The sequence below is a fragment of the Marmota marmota genome, unplaced genomic scaffold (genome assembly GCF_001458135.2).
Source record: "Marmota marmota marmota unplaced genomic scaffold, marMar, whole genome shotgun sequence".
NCBI classification, from domain to species: Eukaryota; Metazoa; Chordata; class Mammalia; order Rodentia; family Sciuridae; genus Marmota; species Marmota marmota.
Window position 1 is genome coordinate 11,300,280 of NW_025999880.1, and position 18,773 is coordinate 11,319,052.

Consider the following 18,773-nt stretch of genomic DNA (forward strand, 5'->3'; position numbering starts at 1 on the left):
GGGCAGCAAGGTTGCAGCCCTCCAGGGCCAGGCGTTTGGGTTCTAAAACACAGACACACACACACACACACACACACACACACACCCCTCATACACACAAACTCACACACCAGCACGCACTTACACGTCCACACTCGCACGCACAGAGGCAGCTCCAAACCTTCCCTCCCCACCGCCCACTCCCCATCTCCAGGAATCTCCATGGCCATCTGGACATGCCTAGCTCTCCATCCCCTTTGCTTTTACTCTGGACCGTGCTTAACTTTTTATTTTGGAAAATTACTTTATTTTATATAGATATATAGATATATAGATATGTATGTATATATAAAAAGGTTCCATTTCATTTGTAAAATCTCATTTTTTTTCTTCTTTTTCTTTTTTTTTTTTTCCTACAGAAAATGATGACGAGATTAAAGGAGAAAATAAGTTACATTACAGTTTCCAAAATGGTTCTCGCTCTCCACTGAAGATGGGCCACCGTCGGGGCTATAATGCACGCTCGGTCCCAGCTTGTGCTTTGCAAGAAGAGGAAATATAACTAGACTGGTTATTTTAGGTTAAAATAGCCAAGAGACAGACGCCTTCGCCTCAAAAATATTCTGAGACACATAAAAGTAGAAGGAAACAAGTCTCTTCAGTCACAAAATGTCGTACATCCCGCATATACTAGATTCAATTAATTTAATAAAATAGAATATACATAGAGATTCTGCACAAACGTATTGCTTTCTCCCAACAGCTCCTGGTGTCCGGAACCTCGCTGTGCTGGGCAGCTCTCTCTCTCCCTCTCTCTCTCTCTCTCTCTCTCTCTCTCTCTCTGCCTGGAGCCGAGTCGCCAGGGCTGCGGCTTTGGACTCTGGAAGTCCTGCTTACAGGTACCCCCAGAGCCACGGAGGCAGGCAGGAGCACCTCCTTGGTGTCTCTATGGGACTTTCTCAGGAATATGGCCCAGGAGGAGCTAGGATTTGCACCCAATGGAGAAAGGTGAGTGAGAGAGCAGGTGTGATTCAGGGATCCAGGTCTGTCGGGTCAGAGGACAAACCAGAGAGACTCAGCACATCTTTCTTTGGGGAGGGTGAGGCAGCCATGCTGTCAGGGGGGCCAGAGGCCGAGGGATCCTTGGAGTCGCTGGATGGAGCCCGCCTCCGTAGGCAGACCCCAGGGCTAGGTGGGGGCCGAGGGCCCTGGATTTCCGGGGGGTCTATGGAGATACTGGGTGGGCTGAGTTTTTTCTTGGGCCGGCTCCCAGGGCCCCCAAGAGGTTGGCCCCCGAGGGTGGAGGGGCTTGGGCCCAGGTGGGGTTGGGAGCCGCTGTCCAGGCAGCTGACCGCAATGGAGTGTCTCCTCTGTTCATCCAGCCAGGATGCAGGCCGTCGCCGGCCACTCTGGGACTCCACACTGTAGCACTTCTTTAGGTCCCGTGTGGATAGGGGCTCATGGCCGCCAACGGGCAGCAGGTCTCCTGAAATCCAGCTCAGCTCTGTGTCCAGCTCTAAGCTGCTTCTGGTCTCTGGAGGGCCCTTGCTCCAGTTGGGTTCTGGGCCTGGGCAAAGGGCTGGCGGGGGCATGTGCTTCGAGACCTTGCTCTGGCTGCGGAAATGCTGCTGCACCTGGATGCTGGACTGGCCCCAAAAGGAGGAGGACCGGGCCAGAGGTGGGGAGGGCCCACTCACCTCCGACAGCAAGTCTTCCTGGCTGCCCAGGCCCTGCACGTCCAAGGAATCAGTTCTTATTGCCGCCTGTGTGGGGTAGGTGGAGGGCTCAACCCAGGGGTTTTCTCCCCAACATGGACTGTCCCTTGTCCCTCCTGTCAAGCTGAATATCCCCTGACCCATGCAGGTGTAAGACCCCTCTAAGCAGAGGTATGAGTACCTGTTCTTATTGGGATATGGGGGCCACGTGCAGCCTGACCTCTATGGTTCATAATGCCTCTCCTTCAACCCCCAAATCTATCTTCCCTCCTCTATTCCCTGGCACCTGTGGGAGGCCAACCTTACCGGTGACTGAGTTACACTCCCCAGCTGGGTGCTGAGGCGCTCAGTCACAGAAATGGGTGTGTCTTGCTACAGCCCCATGGGTGAAGCTATGCTCACCTGTTCCTTTGTAATATAACCCCTTGCCCTGTTTAGGATAGAATCTTCCATGGAAGTACCTTATGTGTGTCCCCTCCTCTTACTGTGCCCTTGGGTGTGGCCTACCCAGGTGTCAGTCAACCTGCTGACAGTGGACATCATGAAGATAGACTCAGCCCCCTGAAACCTGACCCCTTGCCTCATTTGAATAGCTTCTCCTCAATAAAAGGGGTCAGCGCGTGCTCTCGCTCTCTCTCTCTTTTTCTGTGGACCCTTAAGGTCAGAGGAGCCGTCACAGCAACCCCAAAGAAAAAGGTATTTGTGTCTCTTGTGTGGTTATTTCGTGCAGCCCAGTTAGCCCAGTTTAACTAGAGTGACCCCTGAGCATTTTAGTCGTGAGAACAGAAACCCCGCAGGCACCCCCGCCACCCCCACCACCAAGCCTGTAGAAATAGCTCTCCGCAGCCCCAGGCCCCTGGGAAGCAAGAGAGCACTTGGGCCAGCTGTGCTTCCCAGCTGGCTCTTCCTCGCCTCCCACCCTTTGCACAGGCTACCCCTTTGGCCTTGAATCCCCTCCTGATTGGCAAGCACACCTCACCTTTATATCACTTGGGTTCTCTGTGATATAGTCCTGACAGTCTCCACTCCAAGTAAAACTCATCCCCCTTCCTTTTCTTTGCTCCCCACTGCACCCCACATGAGTTCCACAGCTGTGATCTCTTGTTGCAATAATCCGGTGGCATGTATCTCCACAATTAGACGGTGAGCCCAGAGTGAGCACGTGCAGAATGGACAGGGACTGTGCCTGCTCCTCAAATGCATGGCACTGAGCAGATTCCTATGTGTCCACACTCATGTAGAAGGGCATACATGGGGCATGGGACATAGCCATGGTCACAGGCATGCTCATCTGGCTCCATTGCTCTCTGCCCTGTGCCCCTAGAGCGTGGATTCTGGGAGGTGCCCAAATGTGTCCCAGGCTTGGTGAAAAGTGAAGACACCTGAAACCTGCCTCATGCCCTTTAGCTCAGTCTGAAGTGTGAAGCACAGGGAGGCAGCTAGTGTGGAGAGGCGAGCCCTGAGATTTGGGTTCTATCTCCACTGGATATGTGTGGCCCTGGGAAGCCACGGCCTGCCCTGGTCTCCAGGCCTCCTCAGTGAAATGAGATAAAGTGCAAACTCCAGGAGTGTACAGGCTACTTCTGCTTTGCCCAGTACTGCATCCCTGTCCCCTAGGACTGAGTCTGGCACATCATTGGCAAATAATAAACGTTTACTGGAAGAATGAAAGTGTCAACTCTGGTTGTCACCAATAGCCTAGGATTTCCAGCATAGAGTCCAGTCCCCAGACCCAGGCCCAGCCCTCCACACCTTCTCACCTGGCGCCTGAGTGGCCTCTGAGCCAAAGGGGAGCGAGCCGGAGGGGGCAGTTTAGGGATGGTGCCCCAGGTGGGGGCGCTGTGAGGCTGGAGCAGATGGGGAGTATCTTTAGGAAGCTGCAGGATGTGGGTGGTGTCCGCTGGCTGGGAGTGGACAGATAAGACAGAGCCTGTGTAGGGAGGGAGCAGGGGAGAGGTGAGGAGGAGACAAGAGGAGAGAGGCGACCTCCCTTCTACCTTTCCCTCCCCATCAGGGTCTCCCCACCCAGACTCTCACCATCCTGGGTTGAAAGCCATTGCCCTCAGGCTGGGGCCTCCCCTGGGGCCTCCCTAGGTGACCCCTTCAGGCTGGGGGCTCCCAGGTAGGAGAGACCTCTTGCTGCCTTGATGGTCCTCCAGGTCAGGAATGGGCTTGGGCAAGGTTGGGGTCTCCCTGTGTGAGCCCAGACATCCTTCCCAGCCCTGGTACCTGACTGGGCTTTGGGAAGCCCCCAGCCCCTGTGTCCCGGGGACCCCTCAGCAGCACTCCCGTCCCGGCACATGTAGCTGTCATTGGGCAGAGAGTGTGTCCGGCTGACCCCAGACTTCCGCACAGTTAGCAAGTTGGATCCCAGTGTGACAGGTACCTCCTCAGGTTGGGGCTCCATCTGGAATAGGAGCAGGGAGAGGAGTGAAAGAGAGGGTACTTGGTTTGGCACCTGAGGCAGACCTCGACCACAGAAACCAGCCCCCCGCCCCACCAGGCCCACTCCCCACTCCCCTCCCAGGATAAGGTGGTGATGGGCATGAGGGCAGGGTAGGGGGTGGGGGCAGGAGGGAGGGGGCAGACACATGATGAGCCCTCCATACAGGGAGGAAATGGTGGGGAAAGTTCCCAAAATGTGCACATGGCATAGCCTGCCCGCCTCCTGGTGGGGATGGCAGAGGAGTAAGGAGGTATCTGAGAAGGAAGAGCAGCCCCCAGCCCCCAGTCCTGCAGGTGATCCCAGAGGGCCTTCTAAAGACCCCACCTAGAGGCTCAGAGGGAGCTCTGGGGTCCACAGAGGATGGGTCTGAGCTGGGTTCAGATGGGTTAAATGACAGATGAATACTAGGGACACGTCATAGCCTGATATCCTGCCCCACTTTAACTACACAGACTCTGGAGGGTGAGGTGGGTGGCAAGGCCTGGAAAGTGTGGACTCAGTCCCTCCCTCAGTGGACAGACTGGGGTAGGAGTAGGTTTTGAGCATGTATTTCAAACATCCTTGGGCCTCAGCAGGAGGTGCCCAAGGTTTGCCTTTGGAAGTCTCTCCATCCCTCGTGACTCCCTTGCCCCTGGATCTCCAGTTCTCTGTTCTTGTTTTCATGTGGGCCTAGTCAGTCAACCACACAGCCCCAGTAGGCTGAAGATGGCTCTGGGCCTCAGGCCCCACTTCAGCCAGTCACCCTAGACCTCTGGGGACCCCCCAGCCTGTGGTTCAGGAGCTGTTCTGATAACCGGGAGGGAGAGGCTGGGAGGAGGGGGCTGCTCTAGTCAGAGGGGAAGAGAGAGCTGGGGAAGGGTGGAGAAATTATCAAAACACAAAGAACCCCCCCTCTGGGGTTTGGCGAGGACACAGGGACACACAGGGACAGTGACAAAGGAGACAGGAACAGCCCCCAGGTGAAGAAGGGCATGGTGGTAGCAGCAGAGATGTGGCTCTCACCCACTTTGCAGTGGTGACTGTCTCATGTTGGGGGAGGTGGAAGCGGGTGCAGGGAGGGGAGGGCTGGCCTGCACAGGGGCTCCAAATACAGAGGCTGGCTCTGAGGCCACTTCTGTTTTGGGCTGTGATGTTCCTGAAGTAACCCTTTCACAACTGCTGCCCCATGCCCCTCTGGGCAAGGCCTCAATTTCATCTTATCTAATTTCCTTGCCCCAGCGAGGGATCTAAAAGGCCTCATGCCAGCAAAGGCTGGGGCACAGAGCGCCTGCAGGTCGACTGGTCTGGGTGGGGCCTGGTGGCACAGTGAGCAGAGGATCTGGAGCCCTGCAGCCAGCCCAGCCCCAGCTGGGGGAGCGCGAGGGGTGTGTGCATGTACATTGCTCTCCGGGGCAATAAGTAAGAGTATGTGAGTGTCATCAGGCAAAGAGTCATCCGTCAGAGCTAGAGAGCAGGACGGTTCAGACACAATCTCTGACGTCAGAGACAGAGCCTCCATCTCAGCTAGAGGGATCTAGACAGGAGAGAGATGATCAGGCATGAGAAACCAGACGGCGCACGCTCTGCACACTCTGAGCCCCCACTTCCCTATTCCACAAAGCAGCGGGAGCCAACCCTTCTCACTTCCCACCCCTTTCCCAAATAAATGGACAGCGCCTCCCCTCACCCACTTCAGTCCCCTGCTCGGATCAGAGAGGCTGCACAGGCACCAAAGAGCTGGAGCAAACACCGACAAAGCCAAGAGACACGGAAACACGTTCCAAAGACACCCCAGGCACCTGAGCAGCCCCCTCCCACGCTGCCACCACCCAGAGAGGGAGCAGGGAGGAGCAAGGGCTTCGACTCTTATAAAGACAATACCAAAAAAAAAAAAAAAGAAAGAAAGAAAGAAAGAAAAAAAATATGAAGAAAGGCCAGCAAAGCCTGTCTCCTCTCCGCACAGACAGAGCGGCGTGGGGGGCACTGGGGACAATGCTGCCAATCTGACGGCTGTTTTCTGCCTATTCTCTTTGCATCCAAAAGCCTGGCAGGACTTGGCTGCTCCCCTCGCAGGGCCCTCCTCCTCCTGCCTGTAGCCTGCCCGCCCTCACCAACTTGGGTCCTGGGAGGTGCTCTCCAGGCCAGCCCGAAGCGGACATCCTTGGTGGGCTTGCCACACCATCTGGCTGGCTCAGCGGGGATCTGCAGGGAACCCCAGGGGCTACAGGATGCTGAGGGAGGGGTGGGGAGGATGGGCTGGCTGCCCTGCTCACCTTCCCATCAAAGCCCCTTCCCTTCCACCACCTCTCCTGTGAGCCTTCTTCAGGGTCGGAGGCCTGGGGAAGGGACTTACTTTTGCACTAATTATTCTAGGTCACTGCCAGGTCTGAGATGGAAGCTCAATAAGAGGCACGGGCGCTTACCATGTGAGGATCATTTCTCTGGATCAGGCTTAAGGCTTCCTAGGAGCCTGCCTGCTGACCCTTCCACCTTGCAGAACTGTGGAGACTATGCTCTACCTTCACTTGACACTTGCCTTCTTGACCTGCTCCAGGTCTGGAGCCCCTGATGTGGGGTGGGGGATGGTGGGACCTTTGGCCAAGGGGAGGAGAGGAGGGTGGGAAGGGCCCAAAAGCAGAAGACCAGGATGAGATGGACTTAGGAGAGACGTGCTTGTGGCAGAGTGGGAAGGGGCTGGGCTCAGGGAGAAAGCCACCTCCTATTTCATGTCAAGGTCCCAGCCTCCACCTCCATTCTCTCAGCCCAGAAATCACTCGCTACTGACATCACTAATGAGGCTGAATGTGCTTCACAGCTTAAAAGCCACCGAAGGACTGGGGGTGGGTACTGGACACAAGAGAAGAAATAGACCTTGGCTTAGGATATGTCCCCTGTGGGTTCCCTGGTCACCTGCACTATCCCAGAGGTCCTTCTCACCTAGGCCTGGCACCTTGGTCCCCCGACCCCTAAGGTCCCTCTTCGCTTCAAAATTCTTACTTAAAAAGCTCCTCTCCGGGCCCATCCACCTATCTTTCTCCCTTGGAAGGGTAACCTCAGCCTCGTACCTTCCAAGGCTACTCCAGAGCTTGCTCTCAGCCTGGAAGCACCCCTGACTGCTGCCTGCCAGGACTGACAGTCCACTGAGGCCCCCGTGGCTGCTCTTTTCCCAGCTATCCAGTGGGCAGGCAACACCCCAGCCGCCCCAGAAGCACAGCACAGCATGGCACAGCTTGGCACAGTCAGGGGAGGGGGCACAGCACAGGGCACAGTAACCTGTGGGTCGGAGCCGCCCGGACTGGGGACGGAAGGGAAGGCAGAGGGCTGGCCCCCTGGGCCTGCCAGTTCGTCCATCAGCTTCAGCTCCCCTTCCAGGGAGCCCTGGATCAGCAGGGAGATGGTGTCAAACAGCTGTCTATCCTGGGAGGACCAGCCCAACAGGGGAGCCGGAGAGCCAGGGGTCAGAGGGCAGTGATGGGAAGTGTCAGTGGCAGGGCAGAGGGCACAGAGAGAGAGGAGGTGAGACCCACCGACAGGCACACACACGCACACACATGTGTACACACACACACACACACAGAGCAACAAAAAGGAAGGAAGAGGAGGGTGCAGAGAAGATGTGAGGGAGGAAGGAGAGAAGGGAGATGGCAGATGAGGGCCCAAGGGAAGGGGACAGGGAAAGAGAAGTGGAAGGGATGGAGATGGAAAGGAATCCGGCAGGTTAAAGCAGGAGTAGGAAAGAGGTTTGGCAGTCAGGCAAGGGTAAGAAAGAAACAGGAAGGAAACAGAAAACTTAGCCTTGAACCTAAGAGCCAGGAAGGGGAGGCCACACCAAGCTGAAGGAGATGATGAGCCGGCATAACTGGCTTTGCTGAGGGTGGCCCTGTGCGGCGAGTGAGGGCAGCCCTCTGTGGGGAGGGGCAGGTGGCTGCTGGCCCCTCTGTGTCCAGGTAGGAGAGGCAGAAGGATCTAGGAGGAGCTCTAGGGTCTGCTCGCCTCCCTGTTCACCACCCGCTGAGCCGTTGGCCGCCCTCCCTGCCCCTCTCCTGCCCCCTGCCCACCTGCTCTCTCAGGGGTGCTGTTGGCTCACCGTGGGGTGCTCGAGGGAAAAGTGGGAGGCTGCCCCGGCATGGGCTGCAGTGTGTGGAACGCCGGGCTTGGGGCTGTCAGGGCTGTCAGCGCCCTCGACCCCAGGCCAGAGGAAGGGGCTGCTGAGTGGCGAGTGGGGCTGCGGGCTGAGGGTCTTCATCTCTAGCTCCAGCTCGGCCTCCAGCTCGGCCTCCTCCTTGGCCTCCTTGTTGCTCTCCTCCAAGTGCTTCATCAGCACAGCGATCACCACGTTGACCAGCACGAACTGAGCCGTGAGCACGAAGGACACAAAGTAGATGGGAGAGATGACCGTGTTGTAGCAGGTGGACTCCTGGTCACAGTCCCGGAGGGTGTCCTGGGGGAGGCAGGACAGAGGCGTGAGGCCAGGGAGGACAGTGGATGGAGCTGTCGCAGAAAACCAGGTCATCATTGTCACAGAGCATTGAAGGAGGAGAAGGAACGGGAGGAGGAGGGAGTGACGGTGTCCTGGGGACAGAAGAACATTAGATCTGCCTGGGGAAGTGTGAGTCAGAGCATGTCCTGGGGAGAGGGAGTTCCAGAGTGTTCTGGCAATGGGGGCGCAGGGGACAGAAGGGCTTTTATTCATGGCCAATTCATCTTCCTAAGGAATCTTGGCTCAAAAACTGGGGCTGCCTCCTTGGTGGCCCAGCCAGCCCTGAGAGGGGCCCTGATTTGGGTGGGCTCTCACCTTCATAATGCCATTCCAGTTGTCACCTGTGGAGACTCGGAAGAGGGTCAGGAAGGCCATGCCAAAGTTACGAAAGGTGGCATGCCGGCCCAGGCCCTCACAGGGGTGTGTCTCGTCACACTCTAGGGAAGGAGGGAAAGGGAAATGAGGCCCACATCGATCCGGGAGCCCCTTGGTCTCCAGCCCTGGCTCCTCTACCCTCCCCAACCTGACTCACCCAGGTCTCCAAAGAGCTCCACACCCAGAGCTGCAAAGATGAAAAACAACAACATGAAGAGAAGTCCCAGATTCCCCACCTGGAAAAGAGGAAAAGAAATGGAGAAGGTGCCGCTGGATCCCCCAGTCAGCGTCCCTCGGGCCCCGCCCCTTTGGAGGGCACTTCCTCCTCCCCAAGAGGACCCTTCCCGCCCATCCTGTCTCCCAGCTACCTGGGGCAGGGCCTGCATCACCGTGTCCAGCAGTGCCCGCATGCCCACGGCCATCTTCAGTAGCTTCAGCACTGCAGAACAGGAGAATGGCATGAGGGGTCCCTCTGGGTCTCTGGCCACACAGCTGGTGGAACCGGGGCCAGGGCTGGGGCAGGGGCTGGCAGGATGGCCAGCTTGTCCAGCCAGCCTGCCTTTGACCTTCCCCTTTTGCAGAGGCTGAGAGAAAGACCCCTGGGAACCCACAGCCATCCTCAAATCAGACCCTTGCTCTCTCCCTCTGGGCTGGTCACCCTGGGAAGGCAGGTGTGTGGCCAGACAGCCAGGACCAACCTCGGGCAATGCGCAGCACCCTCATGATCCGGATGATGGTGGGGTTGATAGGCAATGAGGCATTGACCTCGATCTCCTCCAGCGTGATGCCCATGATGGACAGCAGCACAATGGCCAGGTCCAGCTGGTTCCACCTGGAAAGCCCAGGACACAGCTCCCTGAGTGGGGGAAGGGGGATTGTGGGGGAAGGTGCAGTTGTGGCACCGGAAGTGAGGTCTGGAAAGGAGGGCAGAGTCAGCTGATCCAGCCTCCCATACTACAGAGAAGGGGCGCAGCTTTATCTAAGGCCACACTGTCAGCTGGAGGCACAGGGAGGGCTAGACTCTAGCTCCAGGGCCTCTGCTTTTCATTTTCATTCATCTGCCTTTTTTTTTTTTTTTTTAATTTATCACTTATATGGCATTAACTCTATGCCAAGCACTGTTTAAAGGACTTTGTAAACAAGAATTCCGAATCTTACCACTCTGGTGTGGATATTATTATTATTTGCCATTTAAAGATAAGAAAATGGAGGCACAGACAGATTAAGTAACTTACCCAATATTACCAGCTACTAAGTGGAGGAACTAGGATTAGAATCCAGTCCAGGCAATCTGTCTCCAGACTCTGTACCCTTAGGCCCCAGGTGAGGGCACCTTGATTTCTAGTTGCCAATGACTTCTAGGCCTTGTCTTGTCTTCCCATGTCCCAGGCCCTGGATACTCCCCATCACCACCAGTCCCAGGGTGGGGACTGGACCCCAGGACTTAAGAAGGGTCTCCAGGCACTAAACCTGAGTATTTTCCCAGAAGACACATTCCTACCCACAACCTTCAAAGTCTCCCAAACCTCTCTCCTCTCTGTTACCTGTCCTGGAAGAACCGACGGAAGCCAAAGGCCACAAGTTTGAAAACAGATTCCAAGACAAAGATGACAGTGAAGATGTAGTTGCAGATCTTCAGAGCCTCATCCAGGATCTGGTAGGGAAGGAGCAAGATGTAGGGTTTCCTTAGGCCCAGGGCCGATACTGGGAGACAGAGTGACTGGGAGACAAGGTGAGGCTAAGGGGACCTATCTTCCCTGTTTCCGCCATGATGGCCAACCACTAGCCACCACCACCCCAGGAAAGAGTAGGGTCCTCATTCACATGAATGATTCAAATATTGTGCTAAAGAAGCTCTCTTCTTGAGAGGTGAACAGAAGACCATATGCAACATGCCAGAAGACACACAATGCTAGACCAGATGGGCCTTGTGCACACTGATTCAAGCTCCTTGCTGTACAGATGGGGAAGCTGAGGGCTGGTGGGCAGCTGATGGAGGACAACTGCAGAAGTGGCAAGATCACAGGTAAGTTTTGGATCTGGTCATCCACTAGCATCTAACTGTAGAGGGCAGGCACCAGTCTTCATTTTTCACCCTCAAAGGACCAGAGTCCAGCACATACTAGACGGTCAATAAAAATTGGCTGGAGAAGAAACCAGGCCCTCCACTTCTTAGCTGTTACACCAACTAACTCCTTGGAGCCTCTATGTCCTCATCTATAAAACAAAGATGATGCCCACCTACAAAGGTTACTGCAAGGGGAAGAACCCATATTGTGTGACCTGCACTTACCTGACACAGAGATGCCCTGGCTCAGGCTGTGCTGGCCTCAGCTGAGGGTCCCAAGGCTGCAGGTGGGGGGCAATGGCTGGACACTCCCTCTTACCTGGGGCTGCTGGTAATGTTCCATGGCCATGGTGACCACATTCAGTCCGATGACACCTGTGATGAAGAGGTCCAGGTAGTGGCTGGTGCACAAGTGGTGGACAAGAAGCCGGAAGCGGGAGTAGTCGGAATAGTAGGGTTTGCACTGGGCTTCTACAGGGCGGGGAGAAGAGCAGAGAGAGCATCAGGCCCCTGCCCCCTGCACCCCTCCACCCGCAGCCCCTCCCAGCTGCCAGCCTCTAATGCCAGAGCTGAAACATTCCAGTGTCATCAGCGTCCTTGCCCTCCCCTCATTGCCCCTGGGGAGGGCAGCTTTCTCAGCATGTCCCCCTCCAAGCATCTGTTCTACTGGCTACAGTCGGGGGCAGGACAGTTCGGAACATGCAGAGCTCCCCACCTACATTAGATACCAGGTGAGCCCTCCCAAAAGGCAGCCTCCAAAATCTACCGGCCCCTCAGAATGCCCTTGACTCAGTGTTTGCAGCGAGGTCAGGTCGTCAGATGAAGTACACCCAGTCTTACTGAGCTCAGAGGGAGCTCCAACAACAGGGGCCAAGGCTCTGGTGCCTTCTCCAAGCTTAGCCCCTACAGGAGCAGAGGAGATTACCCAGAGCTGGGATTTGCAGATCCAGCCGGAGATTGGAAATTGGACATCTTCTTGGCTGGCTGCACAGACCTACCATGGGGCTTCCAGGGAGCAGGGCCGAGGCCTCCCACACCCCCACAGGGGGAGAACCCAGGGGAGGCTGCAGGGCTCTGCTCCATCCCAGACTCAAGCTGGGGGGCCCTGATGGACTCACCCAGTTTCTAATGAGGCAGTGCCCAACCTGCCCTGGGTGTTGGGGCAGCAAGAACCACAGGCTAGGCTGGAAGCACTGTCTGAGATCTGTCACAGGCATAAGGTTTCTCTTGTAATTAGCAAACCACTTAGTTATAAAAATCACAGTGCCGGGTTAGCCTGCTAAGCAGGCAGAATAAAAATCTGGGGGCAGGAGACTGCAGAGGCCCCCTCCTCCAGGTGCAGAGGAAGGGCCAAGCCAAGTGGGGCACATGTTGTCGGGAGAGTGTCAACAGATTGGTCTCCTGGGAAGTTACACAGAAGGCAGAGACCCCCCCACAGGGAAGCATGGGGCAACCTCAGGTCCCAGACAGCCCTTCCTCTCTCAGGAGGCCTCGGGCAGAAGCCAGCCAGCAAAGGCTGCAGCCTCTGAGGCCTGTGCCAGAGGCGGGCTGGCTCAGGGGCAGCAGGAAGCTTTGAGCCCAGGCCAGCTCAGATATAATTGTCCTTTCCCATGCAGAGGAACACTTAACAGAGAGGTAAACTGAGGCAGGGAGTGGCCTGGGGTGGGCTCCCACCAAAGGCCAAAGGAAGAAGAGTGCCCAGGAGTGGCATGTCCAGCCTCTTGGGATGCACAGCTCCAGGCCCACCCGGCCCCTCTCCGCATCGGACTTGAGGTGTGGATAACCAGGGGCAGAGAGACCCCAATAAGGGCCCGTGTGCCTTAGGGGTACATAAAGCCATCTTTCTGTTTTCAAAGAAGTACAAGCCAGTATGGCTTTGTTTGCTCAGGTGGCCTTCCTGACCCCCAAGAGTGTAGGGGTGGAGAGGCCTGGGGCAAGAGACACCGTGAGGCCACAGGTCATCCACACCCGATTGTGGAGGGTGGTCGGGCCAGCGGGGCCTCTTCCTTCCTTCCTTCCTTCAGTACCATGAGAACCAGAGGGCGCTAGTCGCCCCGCGTTGCCTTAGCAGCCGGAACTTTTTCTCTGCATTAATCTCCATAAATGCCGAGAGCACCCGATCCCATTATGCTAAAATATGAATGGAGAATTAACTAAAATGTTTGAATACAATTAGGTTAGAAAAAGTGACTCCTTATTAGCCCCATTATTAGCTAAGACAATGTGGAGGGGAGGCTGGAAGGGAGAGGCCCCTCGCTCCCCTCTTGCCCAAGCCTGACTGCATAGGCAGCCCCAGGCCTGCCACCAACTCCACCTTCCGGCCTTGCTCTAGGAGTCTAAGTGGTCGGTGGGCTTGGATTCAGCCAGGGACCCTCCAAAAGGCCCAGAATGGGGTATGGCTATTTGCTTATGGTGACAGGTTCCAGGCCCCCGGGGTATATATATGAATGCCCCTCCATCTTAGCTCTTCCCCAGACCAGCAGGTGCTGAGGTGGCCAGAAACTCCCCACTAGAGAGTTCCAAAGAGCACCAGGCCACTCTGACTGGTCCTCCCCAGGCAGCCCTCTTACTGCACAGAGGGAAAGAAGGAGCCCAGCAGAACGTGAGTCGCTCAGCATACTGAGGCACGAGTCAGCAGCACCCAAACTTCCAGCCAGAGTCATGGCCTCATCTCCCGGCCTCCCACCAGTAGGAGCTGCTTCAGGCAGAGAAAATACCAGAGTCCGACCATGGGGAGAAGGGTTCCAGTCAGAGGCAGGGACAGAGGAGGGTGGAGGAGGGGCTGCAAGGCTGTGAGTGACAGCAACCGGTACAGTGAGTTAGTAGGCGTCAATGGGAGCCCAAGGCACAGCCAGGGCAGAGGGTCTGCAAAGGACAGTGGCAGGAAGTAGGCGGAATGCAGGGGTGGCTGCAGGGATACAGGCCCCCACGGCAGAGGCCAAGCCTCAGCGGCCATGGTTCCCAGCCTGGTGGAAGGAGCAGGTGAGTGGAGGTAGATGCTGCAGGTAAGGGGACAAGGAGCACAGTGCTAGTGCTGGTGTTGGAGGCTGAGTGGTCACTGGGGCTGGCCTGATCACCCAGCAGCCCCAGGCCCTTCCCTCCCTCCAGACCCAAGGATCTGGTCAGGTCCATTCCCCTGGTAATCAGATTCTTTCTTCTGCCTTTCCCATACAGAGGAACACTTAACAGAGAGGTAAACTGAGGCAGGGAGTAGCCTGGGGTGGGCTCCCACCAAAGGCCAAAGGAAGAAGAGTGCCTGGTCTGGTGGCCCCTCCTGCTGTGAGTAGCACCAGGGTCAGGTGGGGGTGATTCTAGCAGGGAGGTGACCGTGCACTTGTTTGATTCCCAGCACTCCAACTTTGTTGCAGTCACCCAAGTGGGTAAACATCAGTACCTGGGAGCTGATTAGAAATGCAGACCCCAGAACACTCTAGGAAGACTGCTGGGGTGCAGCCCAGGAATATGTGCTCACTCCAGGCGATTCTTCCGCACGCTGAAGTTTGAAAAACTGTGGTAGAGATACCACCGAACCGGGAAGAGGCTTATGACTATATGGTTCTCCCCATTTAGTATCTCTGGGTTCTCACGGTCAGGGAAAGTAATGCATATGCCAATCAAGAGCAGGGCAGAAGGTCTCCAGAATGGGGTACAGGGTGAGAATAACCGGAGTGTTTCCCAGGGAGTAGGCGAGCCATATCTTGGGGCTGTGAGTCTGCCTGTATTGATTCATGGGACAACCCCCTTGGAGAAGCCTCTGTGGGCCCTCCCTGTGCTAGGATGGTGTTTTGGGGTGAGCACAAATGTGTGAATACTTGATTTGATAGCCCAGGTAGAGACACAGGGGGAAAGCTGAAGATCACTTCTTCTTACCTTCCCCGCATCACTTAACACTTAGGGCTATGCAAAGCAGCCCGATGAAGAGCTCAGGGACCCCAGCAATTCAGACACAAACCAGCAGGAGACTTCTAAGCCTCCAAAGCTATGGTCTCCCAGTGCTGAACCACGATAGCTCAGCATCACAGAGCAGGAGCTTCGGTTTGTTAAGGGCCCCGGGGATGACCTACGAAACAGAGGCTCAGAGGTACCCCCTGACCACAGATCAGGCAGTTCATCACTCCCAGACTAGCAGCTGCCTGAGTTAGGCAGTGGGTTAGAGTGGAGAACCATTGATTAATGGTTCCCAGACTGAAGTCCAAGCCCTCAGCAGCCTCAGAAGGCAGCCATGTGGGGCTCCTTCCCATCTTTTCAATATTTCTAAAGACTTTAAAGAAATCACATACTTGCCTATGTTAAGACCCCACAGACTAATTTAAAGGCAAAATAGTCTTTTTTTTTTTTTTTGCCATCTTTCAATGTGTAACCTTCTGCAGCTCAGAAGCTCTGATTAGCAATTAGATGTGCCTTTGATTAGTAAAAATGGTGAAACAAAGTCCTTATTGGAGTGCTCTGAACTTCAAAATGTGGGTCTGTTGGAGCATAAGAGGATGATAAGGGGGTAGTCATGGGAACTACCAGATAGAAACATTAGGGGGTTTGACAAGGCCCCACAGTCCTGTCACAGACACTCTGATCCTCCAAATCCTCAACCTCCATCTGGGGACTTTCAAGAGGAGGATCAGGAGACCGAGGTACCAGGGGAGGACAGGTGGTACCCAGAATCCTTCCCGGAGACACAGTTCTTATGGATAAGGACTTGACTTACTCCCAAACCTTTAGCCCTTTGTGGAGAAGCTTGTGGCTAACCCAGGCCTTCGATTCCCAGGTTTTACTGTTTGTATCCATGACGTGGCCACTGTGATCACTTGACTATTAATGAGTCTCTTCAATTATTCATCATTACATTTTTAAAACAAATCCTTCCCCTCTCTGGTCCTCTCATCCTGCTCCCTTGGATCAAAGTCTCCCCTTCAGACAAAAGGAGATGGAAGAGATGTGCAGAGCAGGGAGGGGGCAGAGCGAGGAGGACAGTGGCAGGCTGGGGAGCTCAGCCTAGGAAACTTTGCAGGGGAGGGGGTCCTCCAAGAGCTAGAGGAGCTAGCGGTGCACCTGGCCCTCTTCATCTCCCACTCAGCTTAACACAGCCGTATGGGATGACTAAGGGATGATCAGGATGATGTAGACCTGGCACTTCAGCCCCTGCCCTCTTAGTGGCCCCAGGGACCCTCAGCCTGTCACCCCAGAGGATGAATCAATGAGCTATGGAGAGGGCGCAAAGAGCATGTTCCCACACTCATGAACCCACACCCCAGACGCAGTACCTGACGCAGCGCTGGCTGAGCTGCCGGAAGCAATTACATCGTCCAGCATTAGATCTAAAAGAACGAAACATGACATTGGTCATTGACTGGGCCAGGTGTGCTGGGCAGGGCCCCTCAGCAGCTCGCTCCCCCTCAGCTCCAACCCTCACTCTGCCTATGAATGGGGTGCACTGAGCATGGGTAGCTGGGTCTGAATATCCAGCCCCAAACTTGGGGCACAGGGTACTTGAGGAAGACAAGCGATTCAGCCAGCTCACAGGGTCACAGGGGTGGGGAGCTCTGGGAGGCACAGGCAGCCTGCCATCGGAACAGATGTCCACTCCTACCGCACCATGGACTCAGCTGCACCTGAATATTACAGACCCCAGAAGGGGAGCCAGCTGGCCAGGCAGGGGCCACAAGTGCCTCCTGCTGAAAGAATTCCATCTGCCAATGCCCTGCTGAGACAGCCCACTGTAGGGGTGTGGGCAAATGGTGCTGGGGTGGGAGCGTGGTGCTGGGGACAGTACACCTGCTCAGCTTCAGACGGCACGGGGAAGCCGAGACCAAACCCCTACCCAGGAGCTAGGCAGGGCCTTGCCAGCTGCTGGATAGATATGAGACATGGAGAACTACACTGTCCTTGGCTACCCAGAGGCCAGTGCCCCTTCCAAGTCCTCCTAGGGCAATCCCTTCCCGCGGAGAGCACTGTCTCTGTCCACCCCATCACCCTCATTGGTTATTCCTACACTCTTTCTGCTCCTTCCAGGGTGGCAGGCAGCAGGAGATGAAGCCAAGGGCAGAGGGGCAACAGGAGCATCTCAGCTCCTAACTCATTTGGTGGTACTCACATTTCCACACACCTAAGGGAAAACTCAGCATTGCACGCATCTCATCGGCGGAAGGAAGATGGTTTGTGAGAAAGTGGAGAGGAGGGGAAACCCACAGACCAAACAGGGAGAGACACACAGAGACAGACAAAGGCTTAGAAACCCACACAGAAAGACACGTGGAGAGACGTGGGCCGTGAGTGAGAGAGGCACTGAGATTATGAAGCACCAGACAGGCAGGAGCCCTGAAGACGTGGAGCCAGGTGCACACGCACCTGGAAACACCAGCAAACAAGTGGCTCATGCCAGCTGCTTCTCTCGCGTTCTTTCTGGACTCTGTGTGTCTTTTTGCTTAGTCTCAGCCTGCCCATGGCATTAGAGCACGAGGAGGGATGGCATGGGGCCTCACCCACTCCATTCAAGTGATGCTGGGGGCATAGGTGAAGGACTGAAGGGTTAGGGCCACAGATGAATTTAGATTTCATGCGACCTCAGGCCTTTTCTGAGCCAGAATGCTAATTTTCTTTGTTTTTTGGTACTGGGGATTGAACCCAGGGGCGCTTAACCACTGAGCCACATCCTCAGCCCTTCTTTTATATTTTATTTAGAGACATGGTCTCGCTGAGTTGCTTAGGGCCTAACTAAGTTTCTGAGGCTGGCTTTGAACTTGTGATCCTCCTGCCTTGGCCTCCCAAGTCTCTGGTATTATAGGTGTGCACTACTGCGCGGGCTCAGGGTGAGTTTCAGTTTTGTTTTTGTTTTTAGTTTGGAAGAAAACAAACAACCAACAATCAGGTTTTGTTGGAAATAAGGAGGGAGGGTGGGTCTGTGTTTCTCAGCTGTTGTCCCTTTGCAGTTTCTGCCAGTCCCTTGCTCAGCTGCTATAGGCAGTGGGCAGGCATGGGGTCACAGTGCTTGCTGGGCAGCCCTGGATGGACTGGGCTGGCATCTGGGCCATTCCCTGGGTTGCTGAATACTGGCACAAGGCAACGCAGCATCAGGTTCCCGTTCTCTGGGGCGCCTCTGAGAGTCGAGCTGAGAAGCCATGCGTCAACTCTCACCTGGCATCCTCTGGAAAGTATGAGGCTCGGATACCTAGGGAGCCCCCCCCTGGCGGGGTAGAGGCAGCTCCCCTTCCCCACGGGGCTGACCCCGACTGCTTCATGCGGATTCTAAAGGCAGACATGCTACTGGGGCAAGGAGGTGAGGAGCGGGGTGGGAATATCTCCCTGCCCCGGACCCCAGCCCCCAGCTCCCGGCAGTCGCAAGGCCAAGGTCAAGCACGACCCAGAGAGATGTGGAAAGACTACCGACCGGCCATCTGCTTCTCCTTACTCCTTCTCTTTTTCTCCAGTCTCCTAAGACGCTTCTCCTCCCGCCGCCGCGCCTCCTCCTCCTCCTGGTGCTGCCGACACTTGTGGAAGTTCTCCACCACCACGCCCACAAACATGTTCAGGACAAAGAAGGCCACGATGAGCAGGAACGAGATGAAGTACAGCAGCATCCAGGGGTTGTGGTTCATGATAGGCTGGCGAGGAGCCGGAAAGACAGGTGGAGACATTAGCTCAACAGTGAACAGTCTCGGATGAGGGGTGGGAACTGTAGCAAAGGAGACCATATATTCCCCATCCATAAGCTGCTTCTTTGTTCCAACTGGCTCCTGT

General features: G+C 55.6%; 1 protein-coding gene across 4 annotated transcripts in view; it reads right to left on the reverse strand.

The window, feature by feature from the left end:
• Positions 1 to 328: 328 nt before the first annotated feature.
• Positions 329 to 18,773, reverse strand: part of Cacna1g (calcium voltage-gated channel subunit alpha1 G) — a 63,560-nt gene continuing 45,115 nt past the window's right edge. Inside the window, exons 24-37 of one of the 4 annotated variants that reach the window (XM_048789029.1) lie at positions 18,424 to 18,637; positions 16,301 to 16,354; positions 11,362 to 11,513; positions 10,519 to 10,628; positions 9,673 to 9,806; positions 9,343 to 9,413; positions 9,132 to 9,210; positions 8,915 to 9,036; positions 8,207 to 8,560; positions 7,393 to 7,536; positions 5,519 to 5,653; positions 3,924 to 4,101; positions 3,455 to 3,624; positions 329 to 1,742 (exon numbers count right to left, since the gene is read on the reverse strand). In XM_048789029.1, the coding sequence (XP_048644986.1) occupies positions 1,011 to 1,742; positions 3,455 to 3,624; positions 3,924 to 4,101; positions 5,519 to 5,653; positions 7,393 to 7,536; positions 8,207 to 8,560; positions 8,915 to 9,036; positions 9,132 to 9,210; positions 9,343 to 9,413; positions 9,673 to 9,806; positions 10,519 to 10,628; positions 11,362 to 11,513; positions 16,301 to 16,354; positions 18,424 to 18,637 (2,649 nt within the window). In that variant the 3' untranslated portion in view covers positions 329 to 1,010. The remainder of the gene's footprint in view (positions 1,743 to 3,454; positions 3,625 to 3,923; positions 4,102 to 5,518; positions 5,654 to 7,392; positions 7,537 to 8,206; positions 8,561 to 8,914; positions 9,037 to 9,131; positions 9,211 to 9,342; positions 9,414 to 9,672; positions 9,807 to 10,518; positions 10,629 to 11,361; positions 11,514 to 16,300; positions 16,355 to 18,423; positions 18,638 to 18,773) is intronic. The other 3 variants (XM_015495799.2, XM_048789034.1, XM_048789041.1) reach the window with 3 other exon arrangements.